The 25,498-nt window shown below is 43.1% G+C and overlaps 2 protein-coding genes across 4 annotated transcripts; one reads left to right on the top strand and one right to left on the bottom strand.

The window, feature by feature from the left end:
* Window positions 1-531: 531 nt before the first annotated feature.
* On the bottom strand, window positions 532-15,674 carry KARS (lysyl-tRNA synthetase). 3 transcript variants are annotated; one of them, XM_006087063.2, is made up of 15 exons: window positions 15,472-15,565; window positions 11,564-11,743; window positions 9,677-9,836; window positions 8,360-8,525; window positions 6,860-6,953; window positions 5,918-6,104; window positions 5,710-5,835; window positions 4,962-5,081; window positions 3,783-3,945; window positions 3,492-3,665; window positions 3,258-3,343; window positions 2,912-2,997; window positions 2,215-2,341; window positions 1,364-1,507; window positions 532-809 (listed from the first exon to the last, which is right to left on the bottom strand). In XM_006087063.2, exons 2-15 carry the CDS (start codon window positions 11,707-11,709, stop codon window positions 714-716), a joined length of 1,875 nt encoding a protein of 624 aa, XP_006087125.1. In that variant the 5' UTR covers window positions 11,710-11,743; window positions 15,472-15,565; the 3' UTR covers window positions 532-713. The 3 variants fall into 3 exon arrangements, 2 of the variants coding, with proteins under 2 accessions (XP_006087125.1, XP_006087126.1); XM_006087064.3 differs by lacking the exon at window positions 11,564-11,743 and having other exon boundaries at window positions 549-809; window positions 15,472-15,674; XR_002828830.1 differs by lacking the exons at window positions 532-809; window positions 2,912-2,997 and having other exon boundaries at window positions 15,472-15,674.
* Window positions 15,675-15,718: 44 nt separating this feature from the next.
* On the top strand, window positions 15,719-25,069 carry TERF2IP (TERF2 interacting protein). The gene is made up of 3 exons (XM_006087065.3): window positions 15,719-16,420; window positions 22,338-22,492; window positions 24,671-25,069. Exons 1-3 carry the CDS (start codon window positions 15,751-15,753, stop codon window positions 25,061-25,063), a joined length of 1,218 nt encoding a protein of 405 aa, XP_006087127.1. The 5' UTR covers window positions 15,719-15,750; the 3' UTR covers window positions 25,064-25,069.
* Window positions 25,070-25,498: the final 429 nt, after the last annotated feature.

Here is a 25,498-nt window from a genome sequence, read left to right as displayed (position 1 = left end):
TTATTCTGCTTTATTTTTCTTCTTAGTATGAACTTCTACCAGAAATAATATATACTTGTCTCTTAATTGTCTGCTCACCCAACCCCCACCCCTAAGTAAAGAATATAAGTTCTATGAAAGCAGGGACTTAGCTTTTGTTCACTGCTGTGTTCCTAATCCCTTAGACCAGTGGTCGGCAAACCGCGGCTCTTGAGCCACATGCGGCTCTTTGGCCCCTTGAGTGTGGCTCTTCCACAAAATACCGGCTCTTCCACAAAAATTCCGACTTCTGCACATGGGCCACAAAATTTTCAATCGCCCCTGTACGTGCGTGCCCCGCACGTGGTATTTTGTGGAAGAGCCACACTCAAGGGGCCAAAGAGCCGCATGTGGCTTGTGAGCCGCGGTTTGCCGACCACGGCCTTAGACCAATGCCTGGCAGACATTAATATAAATTTGTTGAATAAAGCAGTATAATTCTAAACCTTCTTTAGGCCAGCAACCTGAGAAAAAAGTTGACATTCCAAAGGTAAAAGAGTGATGAGGCAGGAATAGAGACAAATGGTTTATTTGGTAACAAGAAGTAAAAGAGGAATTCTTAATTCCTTTTCTCTCTGTGGTTATTGAACTGCAATAGTCAAGTGGATAGCAACATACAAGAATTCCCTTGCAGTCCTTGATCTTCTGCAATAGTGCAAAGATGCCTGAGTTCTGTGACTTGCAATTACTATTTTCTAGACAGAAGTGCCAATTGCTGTGCCTTCCAATGTATCAACAGTTACATTTTCCTTCTTGTCTTCAGGTTTCATGGCAGGAAACAGAAGTACTTCCTATGGGAGATAAAATGCATTTTGAAGCTCAGAAACACTCTTTTTTTCACAGCTCTCCACCCATTCCTTTTGCCTCTGGTGATTGTTACAACCAAAACCTAGAGGTCCCTACATCCCAGCTGAATAGACAGATGTGTTCTTTAATTCAACTCAGTTCCTTTCAATATAGAGGACAGAAAAGAATACAAACATGCATAGCACTGCCCAGGGCACAATGTCAAAAGGATCAATAAACGTGGGAGTTCTCTGAAAATTTGATTTCCTCATCTATAAAAATGGACTAACAACAGTTTCTACACCTCAAAGGGCTGACTTATGAGATGATTCATAGCATTTTTCTTGGATCCTCAAGAAATGCAAGCAGTTAGTATTCCTTCTGCCTCAAATCCTGTAAGGTTACATGCTCTGATCTTCTGCCCATGGCGTTGCATGTAACTCCTTTGTCCGCTCCTCCCTCTAGCCCAAAGCACACTCTTGTTCTCCAGGCCCACCACGCCCCAGGTCTGACCCAGTGGAGCGCTTCAGGGTGGTGTGCGCATGGAGGGCTACTGTACCTTGATGTTATTGGAGTCTGTGAGAAACATGGTGACTCGGTCAATGCCCATGCCCCAGCCAGCTGTGGGGGGCAGCCCGTATTCCAGGGCAGTGCAGAAGTTTTCATCTATGAACATGGCCTCATCATCGCCAGCGGCCTTGGCCTAGAAGAGAAGAGAACCACACAGGGACACTGTTCTGGGCTGCATCATCTCTCGGTGTCTGAGTCAGCATGTTAAGACACTCAGAGGATGACCATTCCAGGGATCCTCTGGACACCCAGCACTTACTGGGAATGGGGTTTCCTCGTAACTCTAGGATGGAGCCTGGAGGTCAGGAATGATGAAATCTACCTCAGATCACATGCAAATTTCTCTGAAATGAAAACAGCTCCACTGCCTGGGGCTTTGCAAACCCAGTGAGACTGATTTTCAAAGACTCTGATGATTCCCAAGAGTCCTCCCCTCATTTCCTAAAACCGCCTGTCAGTGGCAATGTTTGTGCAGGCAGCCTGTGAGGGCTCTGTCTGCATTAATCTTTAACTGCCTCTCACCCCCCGTCACTTCAATAAATGTACCATCTGAGAAAAATTACATTCTTGTTAGGCAAATGTATTTGTAAGACAAGTGTCACACTCCTTACAGAGATAATCTTGCCTAAAGCTCCTCTCATGTAGAAATTCTAGGGCCCAACTAGTCAAGTTCTCAGTCTTGAAATGTGAGTTCCTCTAGTGAAGCCAGTGGCTTTATCCTTCATTTCTGCTGAAGTCACCAAGAGATGCAAACAATGACACAGACCAGGGTTCAAGCTGATTTCCTGGTGAGTACGGGCACTGATGAAATATATGCCTCTGTTCCCTCTCCTTCCTTACCTTGGCCTGTTCTTCGAAAAGCTGCCGCTGCTTCATGGGGTCATTCAGCTCGGTGTAGGCATTGCATATTTCCTTCTTCATGACAAAAAGCTCAAAGCGCTCAGTCAGACCCTCTTTAGCACGGTGCCTGGGGACCAGAGACCAAAGGGGAGGTTCACTAATAATCTACCATCTGGTACGAACATGAGTTCCTGAATTCCAGCTGACTGAAAAGTTACTGAAGCCTGCACACATTCTCAGCACCAAATCATTTGGTACAATAGTGAGGACAGTTACACAGGGAGACAGGGAAGCTCTATCTTCACAACAAACCTGTGTGGTAGACTGCCACACTGAACCACACTTCCTATAGTCCCTGTTGCATGGACTCTGGGCTGCCCATATGACTTGCTTGGTCAATGGGACAACAGCAGAGGCCTGACATGTGTTTGCACACTGGGAGTGCTTCGTCTTAGAACCCAGCTGCCAAATAAGAGTCCAGGCTACACTGTCAGAGAGGTACACGTGGAGAAGCAAGGTGCCCTGGCAGAGTTCCCTGTTGAAAAAAGCCACCTGAGTTACCCTAGCCAACACTACGTAGAACAGAGAGATTACCCAATGAACTTATGAAATGTTGAGAATTAATAAGCTATTTTATGCTACTAAGTTCTGGGGATGTTATGAAGCAATAGGTAACTGACACAATGCTGTATCTTACCATTTTGCCAAAGGGCTCATTATCTGAGGGTGATCACAGATGAATGTAGGATTGATGCATGTCACTTCCAGGAACTCCCCAACAAGCTTAGTGAGAAAGAAAAGCAGGCTTGAGATCCTTTCTGAATGGCATTTTGATTGCCCCAGGCTAGGTGGAAGAGGATCAGTCTCCACACACACCAACTCTTCAAGGGCTAAGGATTAACTGAGCTACCATCCATAACTATTTTGCAGAATTTAATACAGCAAAACTTGTTAATTCTCTTATGTCTAGTTCACCTTCATAAGGAACGGGGGGCTGGTTACCACCGGATGAGGGTATGTACTAACGTGCATGGCCTTTTCACCTTATCTAGGAGCCTGGCTGTAGTCCGAGGTGGAGGGCATTCAACACCTTTTGTCACACAGATATCATCAAGAATTTTGCGAGTTTCTGTAATACAAATGTACGAGTTAGGACAGAAGACATCATACTTCCCCAGTAAGAAGGTATAGAAAGTGGGAAATGCTAGCCCCAACATTATCTAATTCAGAACTAAACAGAAAGGAGAGGCACACAACGAAGGCCTGCATCACTTTACCTTCAGTTTCGAAGAGGTTCGTTTCTGGCAGCTTCACGCCCAGGGCCTTCTCAAGCTCTTCTACCATGCTGATTTTCCGAAATGGTGGGGTGAAGTCAATCTCATAGGCTTGGCCCTCTGGGCCATCTGGATGGTAGGTGACCTTATAACTGCCTGTGATGTGCTTTACCATCCCTGGGAAAGAAATACCATTTAAAGAAATACCATTTAAATACCATGGGAAGTCCTCCTGAAAGCAGCACACCAGCCCCTCAGACTGATGTGAAAGACAAAGCAAGCGGGAGGGGTCACCTGAAATCATCTTCTCTGTGATTTCCATGAGATCTCGATAGTCTGCGTAGGCCATGTAGAACTCACAGGTGGTGAACTCAGGATTGTGAGTCATGTCAATTCCTTCGTTCCGGAACTGGCGGCCAATTTCATAAACCCGGTCAATGCCACCAACCACCAGCATCTAACAATAAAATATATGATGTCATGGTGGCTAATCTTATCTTAATGACTCTGGAAAGTTTCAGCCTATAAAAGCTGTACCTTGGTTTTTACAGCTCAAGCATGATCTCAGGTCCCTACTAATGCCAAGCACCCTACTCTCTTTAGGTCTTTGTAGTGGATAGTCATCACTAATTATTTTGGCTGCCCAGGACCTCGGAATACTGTTCCTTTGGGTGTCCCCACATCTTATGAGTGTGAACCTCCCCAAGAGAGAAGCCTCTCTTGGGGTTAGGATGCAGACACATGACCACAGCTCCCCATCAATCAGACATAACTGTGAGGCTTCAACTAGGAAGCTATTGAGAGAAGATGAGGTATCGCACGGAATTCCTTCTGGCCAAGGCGCCAGAGAGATCTAGCTTTTAGAAGTAGTAACTGCAGAGGGTCCTAGGGGCAGTGACCTGTGCCTAGTGCCAGGGTTATGAGCCGTGGTAACTGTGCCTAGTAGAAAAGATACTAGGCTTCCCAGGGGATGACCTTACAACGGATTCAGAAACCTCATCATGTGGTTTCCAAACCTGATTTTTTGATCCTCCTGAAAACTGAGCATCCTCATATATTTTAATACATTTTTCTTTTGCTTAAACTAGTTGTAAGAGATTTTGTTGTCTGCACAACAGTCTAATCTTGAATGATAGTTTTCAATATTTATTTTGGTGATTTGGAGAGATTAAGTTCTCTTTTTTACAAAACACTAAAATCAGATCTAATTCAAGGAGAACTATAAACTATAATGGAAAGAACTATAAACTATAATGGAAACCTAGGAAAGATCCCTTAGCCCTCTAACCTGTAATGCTCTACCGATATTGTAGAGAAATTCTGTAGGTTTAACCCTCACAAGCCTGACAAATTAGAATATTCTCCCGGCTGTTCTACCCTCACTATTCCTCTTATTTCTGACTGCATCTGTCCAGTCAATGGCTCTCCAGCATTCTGCTTCTCTAAGGCCACAGGCATCTTCTTCTTGATTACCTTATGGTAGAGTTCTGGAGCAATTCTCATGTATAAATTCATGTCCAGCTCATTGTGGTAGGTGATAAAAGGCTTTGCCACAGCTCCCCCTGGGATGATGTTCATCATGGGAGTTTCAATCTAAAGAATAGGGAGAAACATTTAGTTCTCAGGGGTGTCAAACCAGAGGCGTTGGGGGAAAGTTCATGTTCTATCCCTAAGTAAAAGTTAAGTTCAATAGTAATGTGCAAGTACTTGACAAAAAAGTAGACGCGGCTTAATTTTCCAAATACCAAGCACCATTAACATAGTACAACAGTTCCTTGGATAACATTTCGTTAATGTTAGTTATAACATTTAAATGCCACAGGAACTTAACTCTTAATATCAATCAGCCTTAATATCAATGGTAAAATTGATTTCATTATGTTATTTTGTTTAAGGTTGCAGAATCTATCAATGATGTTAAGAAATTAAAACCAATTTTTTAATGCTACAGAAAAGCAAAATGAGTTGATAACACACTGAATGTGGTATCATTACTGTTTGGATGGTATCATTACTACACTTTGTCCTTTATCTAGGAAACCAGGTCCTTCCTAATCAGGGTACTAAGAAAACAAAGTAGTACAAAGACGCTGGCAAGAAAGGGAACTTTTCATTGAGCATGAAGGATACTGACACAAGACATGCCTTGGAAAAGGGAAGAGAAGGAACAGTAAGAGGCAAGCATGGCAAGGCAGCCTATTTGTTAAGAACTCTCCATTACCTCTAGGAATCCCAACTCATCCAAGAAACTTCTTATATATGTGATGATCTTAGAACGGATGATAAATTTCTGTCTCACAAAGTCATTCAGGATCAAGTCCAGGTATCTTTGACGATATCGTGTTTCCTAAACCAAAAGCAACAGAGATCACTAACACGGCTGATTCAATGGTATGACAGACCACAGTTGGGAAGTCACGAGAGCTTACCTTGTCTTTGAGGCCAAAGTGAAGATGAGGTAACATATGCAAGCAAGGAGACAGCAGTGTGATCTCATAGGGAATAATGCTCAGTTCACCCTTCTTGGTTTTCCCAGGATTACCCTGAACTCCAATTATGTCTCCCCGACGCAGTTTGTTATTGATACGAACAAATTCTTCTTCTGATTTATAATTCCTGAGTAAAAGGAAAATGTGATTCAGTATACAATATTCCAAATTAAAACTGACAACAAACAAACAAAAATCCTGACCACTGGCTTACTCTGGAAACCTCACTAAACTGTTAATGCCTAGTTAATGTGAGCCCAAGAAAAATCTCAGATTCAAGATCAACTATTAATAAAATAAAAAGTATTATCTTTTGCCCTAGCTGGTTTGGCTCAGTGGATAGAGTGTCAGCCTGCGGACTGAAGGGTCCCAGGTTCAATTCCGATCAAGGGCACATGCCAGGGTTGCGGGCTCAATCCCCAATGGGGGGTGTGCAGGAAGCAGCTGAATAGATGTTTCTCTCTCATCGATGTTTCTAACTCTCTATCCCTTCTCCCTTCCTCTCTGAAATCTATAAAAAATGTATTTTAAAAAAAGTATTATCTTTTAACTGCTACACAAACCAAGAGCATTCATTACTCTCCAGGTGACCACATGGCCTTTTTATTCTCTTTTCAGGTTTTTTTAAAAAAATATATTTTATTGATTTTTTTACAGAAACCAAGGTACATGCCCTTGACCGGAATCGAACCTGGGACCCTTCAGTCCGCAGGCCGACGCTCTGTCCACTGAGCCAAACCGGTCAGGGCTCTTCAGCTTTTTTTACCCAACCATATCCTACTTCTTCTAACCAAGGGGAAAAGAAGACCACAAGGGACTTTGTCCTCAACTATGTTGTTCTTGTCCATCCTAGAAATCATGTAATAGGATATTTCTATATACCTAGAATTGGCCATGACTTGCAACTTGACACCCTCTCCTCGAAGGTCATAGAAGATGAGCTTTCCTCCAGACGCTCTTTTGGCATGGATCCTTCCTAGAAAAAGAATAGCAAGAATATTGACTGATAGAACCAGAAGCCATTTCATGATATCAATGCCAAAAAAGCTCCCTCTGCATTTTTGTGTATCTGGGCACAACACGATTGAGAACAATTTGAATTTAGCCATAGGCCTAAACCCTGCCTTTGTCTTCAGGACAATGTTGGATGCCCATTCCAACCAGTTAAAGATGTGCAGGAAGATCTGACTTTAAAGATGTTCACTGAATTCATGAAAGATGGCAATGTTGGTGGCAGCATAGACTTTTTTGGATCATCCTGAATTCTCACAAACAATAAGGCAAGTCACCAAGAGTCCCAATGCCTCTATGTGGGGAGCAATGGGGTGTCCAATGGGTCTGAAAACTGACAATCTCCCAAATAGTCATAGATATTCACTGGAAAATGTGGCAGGCTAAATGGAAGATAGCAGCTGAAACTGGAAGGGGGTCTGCCCACTGCGAGTGAGTACAATGGCTGCACTGACGTCTAGGGCAGTGGTTCCCAACCTGTTTTGGCCATGCCCCACCTAAGCATCTTTAAAATCCTGATGCCCGCCCCGTGACATATAATTCTTATTATTCAAAAAGTGAACTCCTATTCATGTGGAGGAAGCCTAAAAGGCCATTAACCTGGTGTAAATAAGTTTCCAAAGAACATGGCATCCATGAAAGAGAAAAATAAAAGAATGAAAGGTCAGTTGAAGTACTGAGGAAGAAATCACTAAGAAATTGTTAAAAAAAATAATATGAAGTGGTATGAAAAAATAGCAAATAAAGTTTCAAAACATATAATAGAGAACTGAAATGCATATATATGTCACAATATATATTTATACTAGAGGCCTGGTGCACGAAATTCATGCACGTGTAGGGTCCCTAGGCCTGGCCAGCAAGCAGGGCTGATTGGGGCCTTCCTTCGTTTTGCACCACCCCCTGGTGGTCAGCGCACGTCATAGCGAGCGATTGGTCTCCCGGTTGAACGCCCACGGGGACAATTTGCATATTAGGTTTTTATATATGTAGATACTGTATATGAGGCTGCTAGAACCATAAGAAATGTAAAATATATACTGTTAATAACTCACTCTCGAATTGCTCCCCTTAAAAATCAAATTGCCCCCCTGTGGGGCGTGTGCCCCACGTTGGGAACCACTGGTCTAGAGGATGAAGCCCTCTAGTGTAGGCCCCAGGAACTGTCTAAATTTAACAGCCAGAGATCTCTTCTAGGACAAGTCCTTGCAAAACTGAATAAGACCAGGGAAACAGACAAAGGAAAGAGAAGTTACAGCAAAAACAAAGGGGAAAGAGAGCCTGGAAATCTCAGAAAGCAAGCTACTATATTTCTGAACACTTCACTAAAATAACAAAAGAGGGAGCTCAGTGAAGTTGGAGTCTTCTTACCTGCCACCTTTAAGGTAATGTCACTCAGGTGGTCCCCAGGCTGCAGGTGACTGTATTCTTGGATGAAGTGAGTGAGCGAGATGTCTACATGGAACTTGTGTGGGTATGGGTTTTCTCCACTGACCTTTAGTTGGTGGACTGCTTGGCTTCGGATCTTGTAGTATTGCTATTTAAATACAAAAACAAAAATGAAAGTGAAAATTCAAGTGAGAAGTTGAACCTGGTCAGATCAGTGGCCCATCTGACAGAGTACTGTATTCTGCCTTGGAGTGGCCCTAATACACTGAGGTTTCTGTAACTGCCTCCAATACACCCCAATACCCTTGAAATCACAGGAGTGGATATAGAGTGAGATTTGCACTTAAAAGCAAGATTCGACAAATAAAAAAATTTGAGTTCTGCCTAAAATAATAAGCATAATTGGTACAGGTGGCTTTGGTTACTACATTTGTGGACACATAAGCATTAACTTCATTCCCATTTACTCACATTAGACTTTTCCCTAAGGCAGGCCCCTGGGGCCAGGAGGATGTTAAAAAAGGAATATTCTAGCCCTAGCCAGTTTGGCTCAGTGGATAGAGTGTCAGCATGCAAACTGAAAGGTTCCGGGTTTGATTCCGGTCAAGGGCACATGCCCGGGTTGTGGGCTCAATCCCCAATAGGGGGAGTGCAGGAGGCAGCCGATCAATGCTTCTCTCTCATCATTGATGTTTCTATCTCTCCCTCTCCCTTCCTCTCTATAATAAATTTAATGTGTGTGTGTATATGTATATGTATATGTATATGTATATGTATATATATGAGTATTCTACAGCAGGGGTCAGCAAACGTTTTCTGAAACAATTACTCAACCCTACTGTTGTAGTCTGAAAGCAACCTCAGACATTTGAAAAAAAAAAGTCATGGCTGTGTTCTAATTTTACTTACAATACCAGGGAGGAGGGAGGAGATGGGGATGAGGGGGAATGGATCTGGCCTGTTTACCATCTCTGGTCTAAAGTATACACTTTCCATGGACCTCAGACTGGAGACACTTTCTCTGGGGCTGCATTACTGCCCAGCTAGTTCCAAGGAAGATTAATCAGTCACTTTGAAGTACTAGATGCTCCTAAATGCCTGTTGACAGCTGCTTAGAAAAATGCTCAGGGCCTATGCTTTTGACCAGATGGAGTGGTAGGCTCCCTCTCATCCTTCTGCCGTGACTTAGGGCCCAGTGGCTGTTCCAGTTCCTATTTTATCTTCTTAGTCATCGGTTCCCAGGGATTTGCCAGAAGCTCCATCAAAAGCTTCCAAATGCCAGCCAGGGTGGTGACTCACGTTTGGGTCCAGGCTCTCCTCCTCGGGACCCACATCGTTGTCAGTGGTGTGGTTGGTGGCAGCAGCATTGGCCTGGCTTAGTTGTTTCTCACTGAGCTCCTTCTGCTTGGCTTCCTTCTCCGCTACTTTCTTCTCAGCTTTCAGGCGTCTCTTTAGTTCACTGTTGGGAAGATGAAAATGTTCAATATGATAGTTGTCTGAAGAGTCCTCTACTATGTTCTGCCCCATAGCCACTTGTCAAAAACATGAACAGCATGGCAGAAATGTTCTTGCTTAGTTCTCCACCCCCAGTTCTAGTCTCTTGGTCACTAAACTCTGTACATAGAGAGACAAAGGGAAAAGTAAATTTAGAATAAAGCTGGGAAAGTTCTTTCTCAGTATATGCTTTCCAGTCTAAGGTCCATGGCCAAGAAAAATCCTACATATTAGTTTATGTTTAAAATAGGAAAAAAGGTTTTCCAGAAAAATCAGCAATATAGTCTTTTCTCAAGCTAATTACGTCAGGGAGCCTTCTGAAGCCAGGTACTGAATCTTAGTTGTCTGGTATCTATCCTTTGTAGAGTATGACGTTCCTTGAGTACCAGACCTGATATGAGAAGGCAATATCTCTAGCTCTGTCTGCCACCCTTCCCTACCCCTCCAAGGAATGGGTTAGTCTGGGGCAGGGAAGGGTGGCTCTTCAGAGTTCAAGGAGACATTCCACAGATAATCGCTCCCTCTGCATTGATCAACGCAATGACAAGGGCCTTCAGCATTAGTCTCACTCTGCTCACTGGAGCCTGGCTCAGACAACAAACTGGATAGAACAGTATACAAAGCGGCATAGCATAGGGGGTAACTTATCATCTTTGGAGCCAGACTCCCCGGGACTAAATTCTGACACATCTACCTATCAATTATGTGACCTTGGACAAGTGACTTCACTTCTCTCCATCTTGTGAAATGGATAATAGACACCCCCCTCCCCAAATGTTATTGTGAGGATTGAGATAATGTATGCAAAGAGATGTCCCTGTCCCTAAAGCATATGGTAAACATGCAAATGTGAGCTATTACAGGTATCCCTCACTATCTTAACCCTTTATTCACTGCACCCAGGACAGAAACCTTACATGAACCTTTGGTCAACTCCCTTTCTTCTCACTCTTGGTACTTGTCATATGAGACTCAAAAAGTAAAGCAATTCACATAACTTGGTATCCCTTATGATCTGAAAACTTGCTATGTGAACCCAGAAACCAAATAGATTTGGGTAGAAAGGGATACCCACATTATTTAAATAGAATTGATCATTCTTGCCCTGGCCAGTGTAGCTCAGTTGGTTAGGCATCATCCTGTGCACCAGGAGATGGCTAGTTTGATTCCTGGTCAGAGCACATGCCCGATTTGGGGGCTGGATCCCCAGTGGGGGTATGCAGGAGGCAGCTGATTGATCAGAAAGGAACTGGGGACCCTTCAGTCCGCAGGCTGACACTCTACTCACTGAGCCAAACAGTTAGGGCTAGGTGTTGCTCTTTAAATCAAATCAATCCTAAGGATAATCCAAAAAGGTCATGTGGCTAGAAATTAGACTGGAAACCAAATTAATCTCAAGAGCAAACAAATTCTAGATAGACAGGAAAGGAAAAACAACCTGAACTAGAAATTTTTTATTCATACAAGGTTTCTTTTCAGCAGTTCTAGAATAAGATCTGCAAGTCTTTTCCAGAATTTTAAGGACAGAGCATATGAATTTATTAAAGAGAACATGAGAAAAGTTTTGGTAGCAAGGCTTTTTGTTTCCTTAGCAACAAGTCCAAAGACTTAGCCAGAGGCTTAACAGAAAAGGACCCAAGTAAGGGGAGGACTTTTGCTCCCAGAACAATAAAGAAGGTAATGAGCACCAACCTTCTTTTATTAGAAAGTGGCTGGTCCTTGTGAAGCGCTGTGAAAGGAGCAAGTGGACCCAGTCGCGGCTGCCTCTGCCCCCACTGTGCCCAGGAGGTTTGGCGCAGGGACCCCCTAACAAGCCTTATAGCAGCTTGCGTCAACATGGCAGAACACCCTGGAACTAATGATTACCACCACCTAACAGGAAACACAGAGATGTGGTGTCAGATGGGACAGACAGTATACATAAACCCAACCAGCACTCCTACTCTATGGGGTGGGGGAGGACCCAAAACCTTTCGGTGTCCCATTTTACTTAAGACCCTCTTAAGCAAAGCAGCCCCTAACACTCACTCTTCTGCAACTGGAACTGACAATGTTCTCAGTCCAGGCTATGGTAAAAAGATGCACATCTGGGGCCAAAAGTCAACAGCAATCACTTACAGGTAGAAATGATGACAATATTCTAGAAAATCAGAGACAGGACCTAAAGCAGTGCTTCTGAAGCTCCTATTACTTGGCACAGAAAAGCATATAAAATGTCACTGTCAACTACAACTCTAGATGAAGGTAAAAGCAAGCCACACAAAAGCACCTGAGTCAAAGATAAGACTTGTTTGGAGCCCTAGGAATAAGGGAGAAAGGAGAATTTCAGGAAGGGTCTTAAAACTATATTATGTTTATACATCAACACTGGAAGGCAACAGAAATACAGGGATCATGTTCTTTATTGCATTCAAATAAATTTGGCCTTTCATCTGGAAATGAGTCGCCTGTCAGGCAGGCCATGTGTTTTTTGGGGTTTTTTTTGGTGTCGGCTTTTTTGGTGTGGGTTTTTTTTTGTTGTTGTTGTTTTTTTGCGGGCATCTTGCTTTTATTTCTGAACAATCTCAATGCTTCTCATTACATCTCATAATGTTCGTGGGAAGGGAGAGAACATGGACATCCTGTCTCCCACTGCAGAGCTGATTAGTGGTGAGGATATCCACTGCGAAGGACATGAAGCAGCAAGGCAAGGAGATCCCTTATGCCTGGGGATGGGCGTGGCCAACAGCCCTCTGGCCTGTGCCTCTCCTCATGGGGAGGTCTCCATGGAATGCCCATGACTCCGGACACAGGCCATCTGTTTTTAAACTTGGAGAAAATAACTGGCATCAAATGGTGCTCACTAAAGATTCAGACCAAGGAAATTCCAAGAACAATAGTAGAAAATATTAATAATATTATTTTAGCTCATGGTCACTAGAGGTATGCCATCAACGACAGATTCTTTTACACATGAGGTATGGTGCAGTCACTATAAAGAGTTTGATTTTAGATGTCTGCTCCAGAGCTTTGGATCAGTGGTAGACCATACTTTAGTTATGCACACTTCAGCAATGTATGTAATCACCCAGAGTCTCAGTCCATTAAAATGAAAAATGGACACTTGCAAGGTTATTATTGAGATCACATAAAAAGTTTGTACATTCCCAGCACAGTGCCTGACACAGAAAAGCTGCTTTAAAAAGTGGTAGCTATGCTTAATTTAAGAAAATCCAGTAGAAAGTGGCCAGTTTCCTATATTTATCTTAAAATTGTACTTTCAACTGGAGACCTTGCTTATCAGTCATCTGTGATTTACAACCTAATATTCAATACTAATGTAACAGATCAAAGTCCAGTCAATCTTCCCAAAGGCGGAAGTACAAGACCAGGTTCCAAACATAGAGATCCATCAGACACTCAGAACAAAATATTAGGGTCTATCAAACCATGACTTTAGGTATTTTAATTTTTCAATAATACTTAGAGAATAAACCCAGAGACACAAAGGAAACATTTTTACTAATTGAGAGCAATTCCAGCAGGGCTCAGCAAGAGAATTGAGCCCTAATGTACTAAAAACAGCCATCCTATATAATAAAACCCTAATATGCAAATTAACCGAACCGGTCGCTGACACTCGCACTGACCACCAGGGGGGCAGATGCTTGATGCAGGAGCTGCCCCCCTGGTGGTCAGTGGGCTCCCATAGCGGGAGCGCCGCTCGGCCAGAAGCCGGGCTTACTGCTGGTGAGTGCAGTAGTGGTGGCGGGAGCCTCTCCTGCCTCCGCTGCAGGTGGGTGGTAAGGAGCAAGGGGTCCTGGACTGTGAGAGTCCCGGACTGGACTGGGAGAGGGACGTCTGCCTACCGGCTTAAACCCGATCCCTCAGGGAATCGGGCCTAAGCCGGCAGGGAGACATCCCCCAAGGGGTCACAGACTGCAAGAGGGTGCAGGCCAGGCTGAGGGACACCCTCCTCCCCCTTCCCCAACAGTGCACAAATTTCGTGCACCGGGCCTCTAGTTACATATAATGAACTACTGTCCTATGCTTCTGGAATGGTTCTATTTATGTACCATTCTTGGGAGTATTGAGAAAAGTCACTCAAGCCTTAGCCGGTTTGGCTCAGTGGATAGAGTGTCGACCTGTGGACTGAAGGGTCCCAGGTTCGATTCCAGTCAAGGGCACATGCCCAGGTCGTGGGCTCTATCCCCAGTGGAGAGCGTGCAGGAGGCAGCCAATCAATGATTCTCCCTCATCATTGATGTTTCCTACTCTCTCTCCCTCTTCCTTTCTGAAATTAATAAAAATATATATATTTTTTAAAAAGTCACTCAAATCATTGCCTATGTTCTATAAAGAACCCTGGTTAAGAGGGAGTGTAGTATGCAGAGAATATAAGACATAGTTAAAAAGTGTAGCTAGCCCTGGCCAGTGTGGCTGGGTTGGTTGGAGTGTCATCCAGCCACTGAAGGGTTGGATTCCCGATCAGAGCACATGCCCAGATTGCAGATTCCATCCTGGGTGAGGCGGGAGGCAGCCCATGGATGCTTCTCTTTCACATCCATGTTTCTCTCTCTCTCAAAAAAAAGGGGGGGGGGGGTGACTGGTATAGCTCAGTGGTTGTGTTGACCCAGGAACCAAGAGGTTACCAGATCAATTCCTGGTCAGCATTTGATCCCCAGTAGGGGGTGTGCAGGAAGCAGCAGATCGATGATTCTCTCTCATGGGTGTTTCTATCTCTCCCTCTCTCTTCCTCTCTCAAATCAATAAAAACATTTTTTTAAAAGGCGGGGGGAGGATAGTCTTTACTTATTTATATTTACCTTCACATTTCAAGGAGTGCAATGAACAGAATTATATCCAGCAATGCTAAATGCAGCTTAATATTCCTGGCTGGCTAAGACAGTTCCTACTACTAGACGTTGGTCATTCCCAGTACTCACAGATTCTTTGAATAATCCATATGGACAGGTGCACGACACATTTTATAACTGATAACTTTATTTTTTAAAATTTTTACTTATTGATTTGAGAGAGAGGAAGGGGGAGAGGGAGATTTTGTTGTTCCACCCATCCATGTATTCATTCATTGGTTGATTCTTGTATGTGCCCTGACCTGGGATGGAACCAGAAACCCTGGCATAAAGGGAGACACTCTCCCCAACTGAGTACCCTGCCAGGGCCAGAACTGATCGCTTTAATACACAAGGTTCAGAATGGCCTTAGGGAGGCCAAGGAAAATTAAGGTCTTTCTGAACAGCCAGGGTATTTAACATTTCTCCAACCTCCTTATTGGGGCGTGGGTTCAGTATTAAAACAACACATTTCCTCCGGGGGAGAAAATGGGAGGAGTAAGTTTCGCTTGTCAAGTTTCGCTTTCCAGTTCTTGGAATTCTCTTATTTCAGGGATCCGACAGGTGGGGAACCCACCAGGCCTAGACCCCGGGACACCCTGGGCAATGTAGTTTCCGGGCGTAGCGACTCTGTCCCCACGCGTCCTCACCCATAAGAACCAGCAGGAAGGCCCCAGGCTTGGCCCCCGCGGCCGGAGCCTAGAGGAATTTCCTAGCCCGGACTCTCTGGCTGCAAAGGCCTTAGTGACCCGCAAAACTACTTACTTCTTGCTCAGTTTTGACTCGCCGCCGTCCACATTCACCCCAGGCTCCTGCACCGCAGCCATCTCTCCCGAGGCCCGAAGTGAAAGTAACGAGGCTGTACAGTGAAGTCCCAGTCGAGGTCGGAAGCCCCGCCTCTTCCGGAGAGAAGGGGCGGGCACTCCTTGCGCGCTGCCGCCGCGCAGGCGCAGTGAGGTGATTCGCAGCCGCGGCGTCCGGAGCGGTACCTCAGGTCCGTCCGTGGTGCTCCGTGCCTAGTTCTTCTCGTCCTCTGCGTCAGCTATGGCGGAGGCGATGGATGTGGGCAAAGACAACGGGCCCACTCACTCCTCGACTCTGTTCGTGAGGGAAGATGGCAGCTCCATATCCTTCTACGTGCGTCCCAGCCCGGCGAAACGCCGGCTCTCGACGCTCATCCTGCACGGCGGCGGCACCCTGTGCCGGGTGCAGGAGCCGGGGGCCGTGCTGCTGGCCCAGCCCGGGGAGGCGGCGGCCGAGGCCTCGGGCGACTTCATCTCCACGCAGTACATTCTAGACTGCGTGGAGCGCAACGAGAGGCTCGATTTGGAGGCCTATCGGCTGGGCCTGGCCCCGGCGGCCGACCGGGCAGCGGAGATGAAGAGCGGGGCTCCGGCCGAGCGCGCCGCCGTGGAGCCCGAGGGGCCCCCGCTCACGGGGCGGGTCGCCTTCACCGACGCGGACGACGTGGCCATCCTCACCTACGTGAAGGAACATGCCCGCTCGACCAGCTCCGTTACGGGCAACGCCTTGTGGAAAGCGATGGAGAAAAGCGCGCTCACTCCGCACTCGTGGCAGTCCCTGAAGGACCGCTACCTAAAGCACCTGCGGGGCCAGGAGCACAAGTACCTTTTGGGGGACGCCCCCGTGAGCCCGTCCTCCCAGAAACTCAAGCGGAAAGCGGAGGAAGACCCGGAGGCTGCCGACAGCGGGGGTGAGGCCTGGTGCTGCGGCCGTGCGGGTCCCTCCGCCTGTCCTGGTGCTGGTGGGGGCGGGCCCTCCATCCCCGTCCCGTCTGGCGTCCTTTTTGGCGGCTTTGGTGTCATCGTCCGGCCCCTCCCCCCTTTGACATCCGGGTAAAATTACACCATTTTCTAATCTCTTCGATTTCCTTTTTTCAATAATTAGGATATTGCCACGGTTTAATATTCAAAGGGTGTAAAAAAAAAAGTACTATATCTAGAAAATGTTCTCTGTCTACTCACCAGTTAAGCTATCCAGTTTTCTTCCCCAGAGGCAGCGGGGGAACCAGCTTCGAGGGTATAAACTTTTTCAGAGATAGTTCAGAGAGTCGTCCTATTTTATTTTAATCATTTAGTTATTGCATTATAGGTGACATACAATATTATGTTAGCTGCAGGTGTACAGCATGATGATTAGGTATTTGTCTGCATTACGAAATGATCACCGTGAATGTAGTCACCATACAAGGTTGCCGACTGTATTCTGTATGCCAGCGGTTTTCAACTGTGTGCTGCAAGAATTTTCACCAACGTGCAATACCTGACTAGACAGAGGCACTGACCTCGTTTCCCTTAGATTGTCAAGTAATGAAATGACAGCAGCTAACACAATAGCCCTCCAGTGTGAATGAATCAAAATTGTACCTTTCTTTGGTAAGATGGGCAAAAACATATATATTTTGGTGTGCCACAGAATTTTAGTAATCAGCTTATGGGTGCCATGAGATGGAAAAAGTTGAAAATCCCTGCCCTGTGCTGTACATTACATCCTGGGACTTATAACTGGAAATGTGTACCTCTTAGTCCCCCTTACCTATTTTGCCTGCTCCCCACCCCCACCCCATTCCCCTGCCTTCTGGCAACCACCAGTTTGAGGACATATTTCTCCTGTGTTCAGGTAGATTCAGTATAAACCATTTTAAAGGCAAGCTAGATCAGTTTATTTTTCTGTGTTTTTTTTTTTTTTTTAAATATATTTTATTGATTTTTTACAGAGAGGAAGGGAGAGAGATAGAGAGTTAGAAACATCGATGAGAGAGAAACGTCGATCAGCTGCCTCCTGCACATCTCCTACTGAGGATGTGCCCGCAACCCAGGTACATGCCCTTGACCGGAATCGAACCCGGGACCTTTCAGTCTGCAGGCCAATGCTCTATCCACTGAGCCAACCCGGTTTCAGCTATTTTTCTGTTTTGGCTTAATTGAATGTATATCCACATAAGAAGGTTCTTGGCTATTGGAAGTCGCTTTCTGGTCTCATGGGTGAAGTGAATTTTTTTTTTTTAATATATTTTATTGATTTTTTACAGAGAGGAAGGGAGAGAGAGATAGAGAGTTAGAAACATCGATGAGAGAGAAACATCGATCAGCTGCCTCCTGCACATCTCCCACTGGGGATGTGCCCGCAACCCAGGTACATGCCCTTGACCGGAATCGAACCTGGGACCTTTCAGTCCGCAGGCCGACGCTCTATCCACTGAGCCAAACCGGTTTTGGCAGAAGTGAATTTTTTAAAAAAATATATTTTTATTGATTTCAGAGAGGAAGGAAGAGGAAGAGATAGAAACATCAATGATGTGAGGGAATCACTGATTGGCTGCCTCCTGCATGCTCCCCACTGGGGGTCGAGCCTGCAACCCTGGCATGTGCCGATGACTGGAATCGAACCTGGGACGCTTTAGTCTGCAGGTCCACGCTCTCCATTAAGCCAAGAAGTGAGTTTTTAAGGCAGGTGAATTGAATGTTGAGACGCAGGCCTGGTTAGTGCTCAGTGCAAAGGCTTTAAGGCACTTCACTTTTTACATAATAATGGCTATTGGTACTTAGATTGAAAAACCCATTTGTTTAAAGAAGCTTGCTTTCTCTCTACTTCCCTTCTCTTATGTAACAGTTAAAGTCTGGGGAGGTAAAATCTATTTCTCCTTTTGGTATGCTTTGTAGAATTTTGTTTTTGGTAAAAGTGACATTTCAGATTTATTCATTCAACAGAGATTTGGGTGCCAGACACTTATCCTGCTGGGATGTAACAATAAGTTAAAGTCCCTGTGGTCATGGAGCTTAACATGCTAGCTGGGAAGTGGTAAGTGCTATAGAGAAAAATCAGGGTAAAGGTTGGGGAGGAGGTTGTTTTCCATAGGGTTATAGGGAAGGTCACGATGATGAGCTGATATTTGAGCAGAGACCAAAGGAAATGAGAGTAAGCCAGGTGGTTGGTTATCTGAGGAAGTGTTTCAGATAGAGGGAATAAGTGCAAAGGCCCTGAAGTGGAAATATTTTCTTGGAGCAACAAAGAAATCACTGTGGCTGGAATGGAGTAAACGAGAGGGAGCATTCTAGGAGAGGACAGGGCTAGGTGTGTGGGCGAAGTAGATCATTTAGGACCTTGCTTTTAAATCAGTGATATTAGGACTACTGGCAAGCCGTTTGCGACTTGGGACAAAATTAGGCTGACCCACCCACTCAAAATAGTATTTTGATCATCAGACATTTAAATGTAAAAATTAAAATCCTAAAGTGACTAAGAGAAAATGTGAATATACTTTTTAATATTAGCATGGTGATAATCCTAAAATCAAGAAGACTAAGGAAACATTTTCTAAAATTGATTACTTAAAAGCTTTTTTCCAGTAGATGTAGCTCAGTGATTGATCGACGACCCATGAACCAAGAGGTCCCTGGTTCAGTTCCTGGTCAGGGCACATGCCTGGGTTGCAGACTCAATCCCCATAAGGGACATGCAGGAGATCATTGTTTCTCATCGATGTTTCTATCTCTCTATCTCTCTCCCTTCCTCTCTCTCTAAAATCAATAAAAACATATTTTAATGTTTTAAAAAATAAAAACTTCTCATGATAAAGTCGGAGGGCAAACTGGAAAAATATTTCCAATACATTGCCTCAGAGTTAGTTTCCTTAATGTCCAAAGAGCTTGCAAAAGCTAGTAACCAAAAAAGAAAAACTAGTAGAAAAATGAGCAAAGGAAATGGAACAAGAAGTTTCCAGAAAAGGAAATAAATGGCCATAAACAATGGAGAAATATTGTTATTAAATAAAAATAAACTAGACCCTGAACAGAGTACCAAATAAGCTATGCCTGGACTTTCTGATCCATGGAAACTATGAAATAATAAGTGTGTGTATGTGTGTTTAAAGTAAACTAGAGCAAGGAAATGTCATATTTTATCTATCAAATGGCAAAAATTAACAAAATGAGTAATATCCAAAATTAGTGAGGTATATGCAAACAGATACACTCTTATATTGTTAATAGAAGAAAATTGATACAATTTCTTTGAAGGGCATTGTTTAAATTGCTTGTTCCCTTAACCTAGGCAATATTGCTTCTAGGAATTTATTCTATAGATATACAGAACACAAAAGGGTCAAATAGTGAAAAGTAAGTCTCCTTGCTATATACCCCTTCCCCTGGTTCCTCTCCCAGAGGCAACCATTACTATTGTCTTTGTTATGTGTACTTTTTGCTCGTGATAATACTAGTATGTACTAGAAACCAGTTCTGCAGTGTGTTTTTTTTAACTTAATAATGATAGACCTTGAAGTCTTTGTGTCTATGTTGCTTCAACTCATTCTTTATTGATTGCATTGTATTCCATTTTGTGAATGAACTATAATTTGTTCATTTTACTATAGAAAATTTCAAACATTTATAAAAGTAGAATAGTATAATGAACTATACTTCATGTACCCATTGCCCAACTTCACGTGATTATAGTTCATGGTCAATTTTTTTACATCTATTTCTTTCAATCCAGACTTTTGAGATTATTTATTTATTTATTATATCCTCACCTGAGGACATGCTTAGAGGAAGGGAGAAAGAGAGAAACATTAACCAGTTGCTGATTGCCTTCTGTACACTTTCTGACTAGGGATCAAACCGGCAACCCAGATATGTGCCCTGACTGGGAATAGAACTGGTAACCCTTCAGTGCATGGAACGATGCTCAACCACCTGAGCCACTCCAGCCAGGCAGACTTTTGGTATTATTTTGAAGTAAATGCCAGGCATCATGCATTTTATTTATTTCAGCATTATCTCCAAAAGATAACGCTTTTTTAAAATTACTATTTAAAAATTTATATAAAAGAAAATTGACTTAATTTTGTATACAGTTACGCATTTTTAAAATACATATTTTTAATTGATTTCAGAGAGGAGGGGACAGAGAGAGAGAGATAGAAACATCAATGGTGAGAAAGAACCATTGATTGGCTGCCTCCTGCACGTTCCACACTGGAGATCGAGCCCGCAACCTTGGCATGTGCCCTGACTGGGAATCAAACCATGATCTCCTGGTTCATAGATTGACACTTAACCACTGAGCGACCCTGTTTTGGGCAGTTTATGCATTTTCAAAATTTATTTTTTGTGGTAAAATGCACATCACATAATACTTACCATTTAGCTGGTTTTAAGTGTTCAGTGGAATTAAGTACATCCACATCAGAACTTATTGATATTCCAAAACTGAAACTCTGTATCCATTAAACACTCCCTATTTCTCTCTCCCCCAGCCCCTGACAAGCGCTATTTTACTTTTTGTCTCTGAATTTAGTCTCTCTAGGTACTTTATATAAGTGGAGTCATACAATATTTGTCCTGGTTATTTCACTTAGGATAATGTATTGTGTCAGAATTTCACTTTTTTTTTTTTTAAATATGTATTTTATTGATTTTTTACAGAGAGGAAGGGAGAGGGACAGAGAGCCGGAAACATCAATGAGAGAGAAACATCGATCAGCTGCCTCCCGCACGACCCCCACTGGGGATGTGCCCGCAACCACGGCACGTGCCCCCGACCGGAATCGAACCCGGGACCCCTGAGTCTGCAGGCCGACGCTCTATCCACTGAGCCAAACCGGTTCTGGCAATATTTTTAAGGCTAAATAATATTCCACTGTATGTCTACACCACCTTTTGTTTATCCATTGATGGACATTTGGTTTTTTTCTGTCTCATGGCTATTGTGAATAATGCTGCTATGGGTATGGGTATAGTAAAATCTGTTTGAGACCCTGCTTTCATTTTTGGGGAGCAAAAACCCAGAAATGGAATTGCTCATGCATATGCTAATTTTATGTGTAATAGTTTGAGGAACTGTCGGACCATTTCCCAGTTATGTGTTTTAACATGTATAGATTTGTGTAACCACCACCAAAAATCAGGATATAGAATAGTTCCATCACAAAAATAGTTCCATCTATCCTTTGTGTAGATAGTATGTGGTAGATTGTGGTATAGCCCCCAGATCTGCCTTTAGCAGCTGGAAGAGCTGCCTTGCCTAAAGTCCTATCATCTTAGAGCGGCTGGTATCCAGTGACTGATCTATATACAGTTTTAAAGTCTTGGCTCCCTTGCCCCAACTGGGTCAACTCTGAAGGACCTTCTAGCTTCAGATGAGGCCTTGTTGGCACTCTTTCACAGCTCAGTTTTTCTCTGCCCGTTCTGCTTTCTTCACTTCAATGGGTGTTTTCCCAGGCATGCTCTCTGATAAACATCTTATATAGTAACTTCCACCTCAGGATCTGCTTCCCAGAGAACCCAGTTTATTCCAGTTTTGTTAATTTGAAAAATCCATTAATACAAGACAAAAAATGCATTAAGCTTGAAGAGTATTTTTATTTTACATATAAGGACCTAGGAAAATTACCACCATTTGGATAGTACAATTTTTCAGAAGCAAGAGCAGAAATTATTGAATATGCATGTCTTATGTTTTTCTTCTCCTTCTGATAAAAAACAGATGTCTTCTAATGGAAAAAAAAGTACAGGCTCGCTTTTGGTCCAGAGCTCACAGAGCATGCACTATATTTTTGTTTTCTGTAAAAGAGGCTCATTCTAATCTAGTGCTGTTCTTCTCTGTAATAGAACCACAGAATAAGAGAACTCCCGACTTGCCTGAAGAAGAAGAGGAAGAGGAGGAAGAAGAGGAAGAAGAATTTGTAAAGGAAGAGATCAAGGAGAATGAAGAAGCAGTCAAAAAGATGCTTATAGAAGCCACCCGGGGGTTTGAGGAGGTTGTGGTATGTTAACTAGATTTAACTCATTTTTTTTCTGTATCTGCATTCTTCTCCTTTGAAATTGGTCCTCCCATCTACCCTTTTTATATACCCACTGCCCAGAACGGTAAAAGAGAAGTTCAAGGTGGAAGAGAGAAACGGAAAGTGTGACTGATATAGGTTCCAGGCATGTAGTTTCTGCTTTTTGACAGGAAAGCTTGAGGGGGATAAGTAGAAAAGTTGGGGCAAATTCCTTTTAAACAGTATAAAACATCCCATTTTTAGTACTTTGATCTCAGTATAAGTTTTTCAAAGTTAGCATTTTATAAAAATGTTCTTGTGCTTCTCAGGAACATAAATATAATTTTAAAAAGTTAAATTTCTTAACCAAGCAAGTTGTTTTTTGTGTATTAAGAGCCTTTTAGGAAAATTTTAGCTCTTCCATATTCAGTCTCACTTCTAATAATCTGTTGAAATCCCATATTTAATCATCATTATAGAGTAAGGCAGGAGCCATAAAATAATGAGCAATAATTGAAAAAAACTCCAAATTATATGTGCATATCTTCTTTAAGAAAAAGGATATTTTATTTATTTTTAATACATATTTTTATTGATTTCAGAAAGGAATGGAGAGGAAGAGAGAGATAGAGACATCACTGATGAGAGAGAGTCACTGATTGGCTGCCTCCACGCCCCACACTGGGGATTGAACCCGTAATTTGGGCAATGTGCCATGATTGGGAATTGAACCGTGACCTTTTTCATAGGTCGAAGCTCAACCATGTAGCCACACTGGCTGGGGGGAAAAGGTTTTTTTAAATGAACTTTTCTTATTAACACACAAAAAGTGGTTAGGCCGCAGTCTAAATCAGGAAAATAATTTGAAGTTTCTGTAATTGGTGAGTGAAGGAATGCACAAGAATTGGCAGAATTCAGGGATTGTTGCCTTGTGTAATCTGAGTTTTTTATTATTTGATATTACATAGGTTAATTTTCCATAAACTTCCAAATGCTCTCAACAACTCCCAAACATGGCCTACATAGGTCTCTTCTCACATAACGTATTTTATAATGTGGCTAAATGTAGTATAGTTTAGAGGCCCTAATACAGCAATGTTGTTGTTTTGTGTTTGTGTGTGTGTGTGTGTTTTGTTTTTATATTGATTTCAGAGAAGAAGGGAGGGAGAGAGACAGCTAGAAACACCAACGATGAGAGAGAATCAGTTGGCTGCCTCCTGCACCACCCACTGGGGGATTGAGCCCACAACCTGCGTTTGTGTCCTTGACCAGAATCGAATCTAGGACCCTTCAGTCCGCAGGCTGACGCTCTATCCACCGAGCCAAACCAGCTGGGCCTACAGCAATGTTTTTTGACTACTTATATGCAGCCATTGATATGTAGTGGGGATGGATTAATGATAAGCAAAACAGATACAATTTCTGTCCTTATAGAGCTTACAATTTGGGAATGAAGTCACTTTTAACAAATAATGTAAGTCACTTTTAACAAATAATGTAATGTAATGAAGGCACTTTTAACAAATAATGTAATGCTGCACATTGCCCCAGTGGGGGTTTGGCTCAATGGATAGAACATCGGCCTGCAGACTGAAGGGTCCCAGGTTTGATTCCAGTCAAGGGCACATGCCTGTTTGTGGGCTGGATCCCCAGTGGGGGTGTGCAGAAAGCAGCTGATCAATGATTCTCTCTCATCATTGATGTTTTTCTCTCTCCCTTCCTCTCTGATATCAATAAAAATATATATAAAACAAACAAAAAGAACAGTATTCTTAAAAACAAAACAAAAAATACCCCAAATAATCTAATGCAAAAATATACACATGTGTATGCATATACGTATATTTTTTTCATGTTCAGTGTAGCTTCTAATGTTCTTTTGGGATACCATAATTAGACATATACATACACACAGATGCACGTTTGTACACACACACACCCCACCTGCACACACATTTTTCTTAGCCTGCTATCACAAATGTACATAAATACGTATATATACATACACAGACACACATTCAAGACAAATGTAAGAAGGAACATGGCATATTAAAGAAACTGGAGGAAGTCCAGTGTGATTAGAGTGAAAAGGGCAAGGAGAAGGTAACTGGGAGAGACCAGATACTGCAAGACTAAGTGTAACTGGGTAATTAGACTAGTTTTATTTATCACTTTCTCTAGGTGGAGGAAAGCCCTGATTTTGAAATACACATTACAATGTGTGATGATGATCCACCCACACCTGAAGAAGACTCAGAAACACAGCCTGATGAGGAAGAAGAAGGAAAAGTTTCTCCACCAGAAGTAGGAGCTGCAATTAAGATCATCCGGCAGTTAATGGAAAAGTTTAACTTGGATCTGTCAACAGTTACACAGGCCTTCCTAAAAAATAGTGGTGAGGTGGAGGCTACCACCTCCTTTTTAGAGTCTGGTCAGAGGGCTGATGGGTATCCCATTTGGTCCCGACAGGATGACTTAGATTTGCAAAAGGGTGATGAGGATGCCCGAGATACATTGGTCAAAAAATTTGGTGCTCAAAATGTAGCTCGGAGAATTGAATTCCGAAAGAAATAATTGACAGGATAACGAGAAAAGAAAAGAGGTGTGGCAGATGAGGTTGAACTTCAGAGATTTTTATGTTGGAACTGACATGTCTTCTGACCAAATGTTGTCATTGCTCTGTGAGTCCACGATTTTGTAGCTATGCAGAGTTGTGTAGGATAAAAATAAAAGATATTGGATATATTTAGAGCTGTCCCTGGCAGTATCAGTGTTTCTTGAAGGAAAATATAAACCAGAGAGAGGTTGGTCTACATAGTAATCTTTTTTTGGAATGGAACCTGTATCTTATTGTACAGGAACTAATAACCCAGTTAAAGGAAGAAAATTGGAAGACAGGTCTTTTCAGGCAGTGTGAATAAAGAGCCTCCTGTCCTTTGGCAGAAGCTCCTCTAGATTGTGATAGATTCTAAGTCAAGGATTTAGAAATATGGAAAGATTTCATTACAA

This window comes from Myotis lucifugus, unplaced genomic scaffold, assembly GCF_000147115.1.
Source record: "Myotis lucifugus unplaced genomic scaffold, Myoluc2.0 scaffold_35, whole genome shotgun sequence".
Taxonomy (NCBI): Eukaryota; Metazoa; Chordata; class Mammalia; order Chiroptera; family Vespertilionidae; genus Myotis; species Myotis lucifugus.
This window is presented reverse-complemented; position numbering and strand designations above follow the sequence as displayed.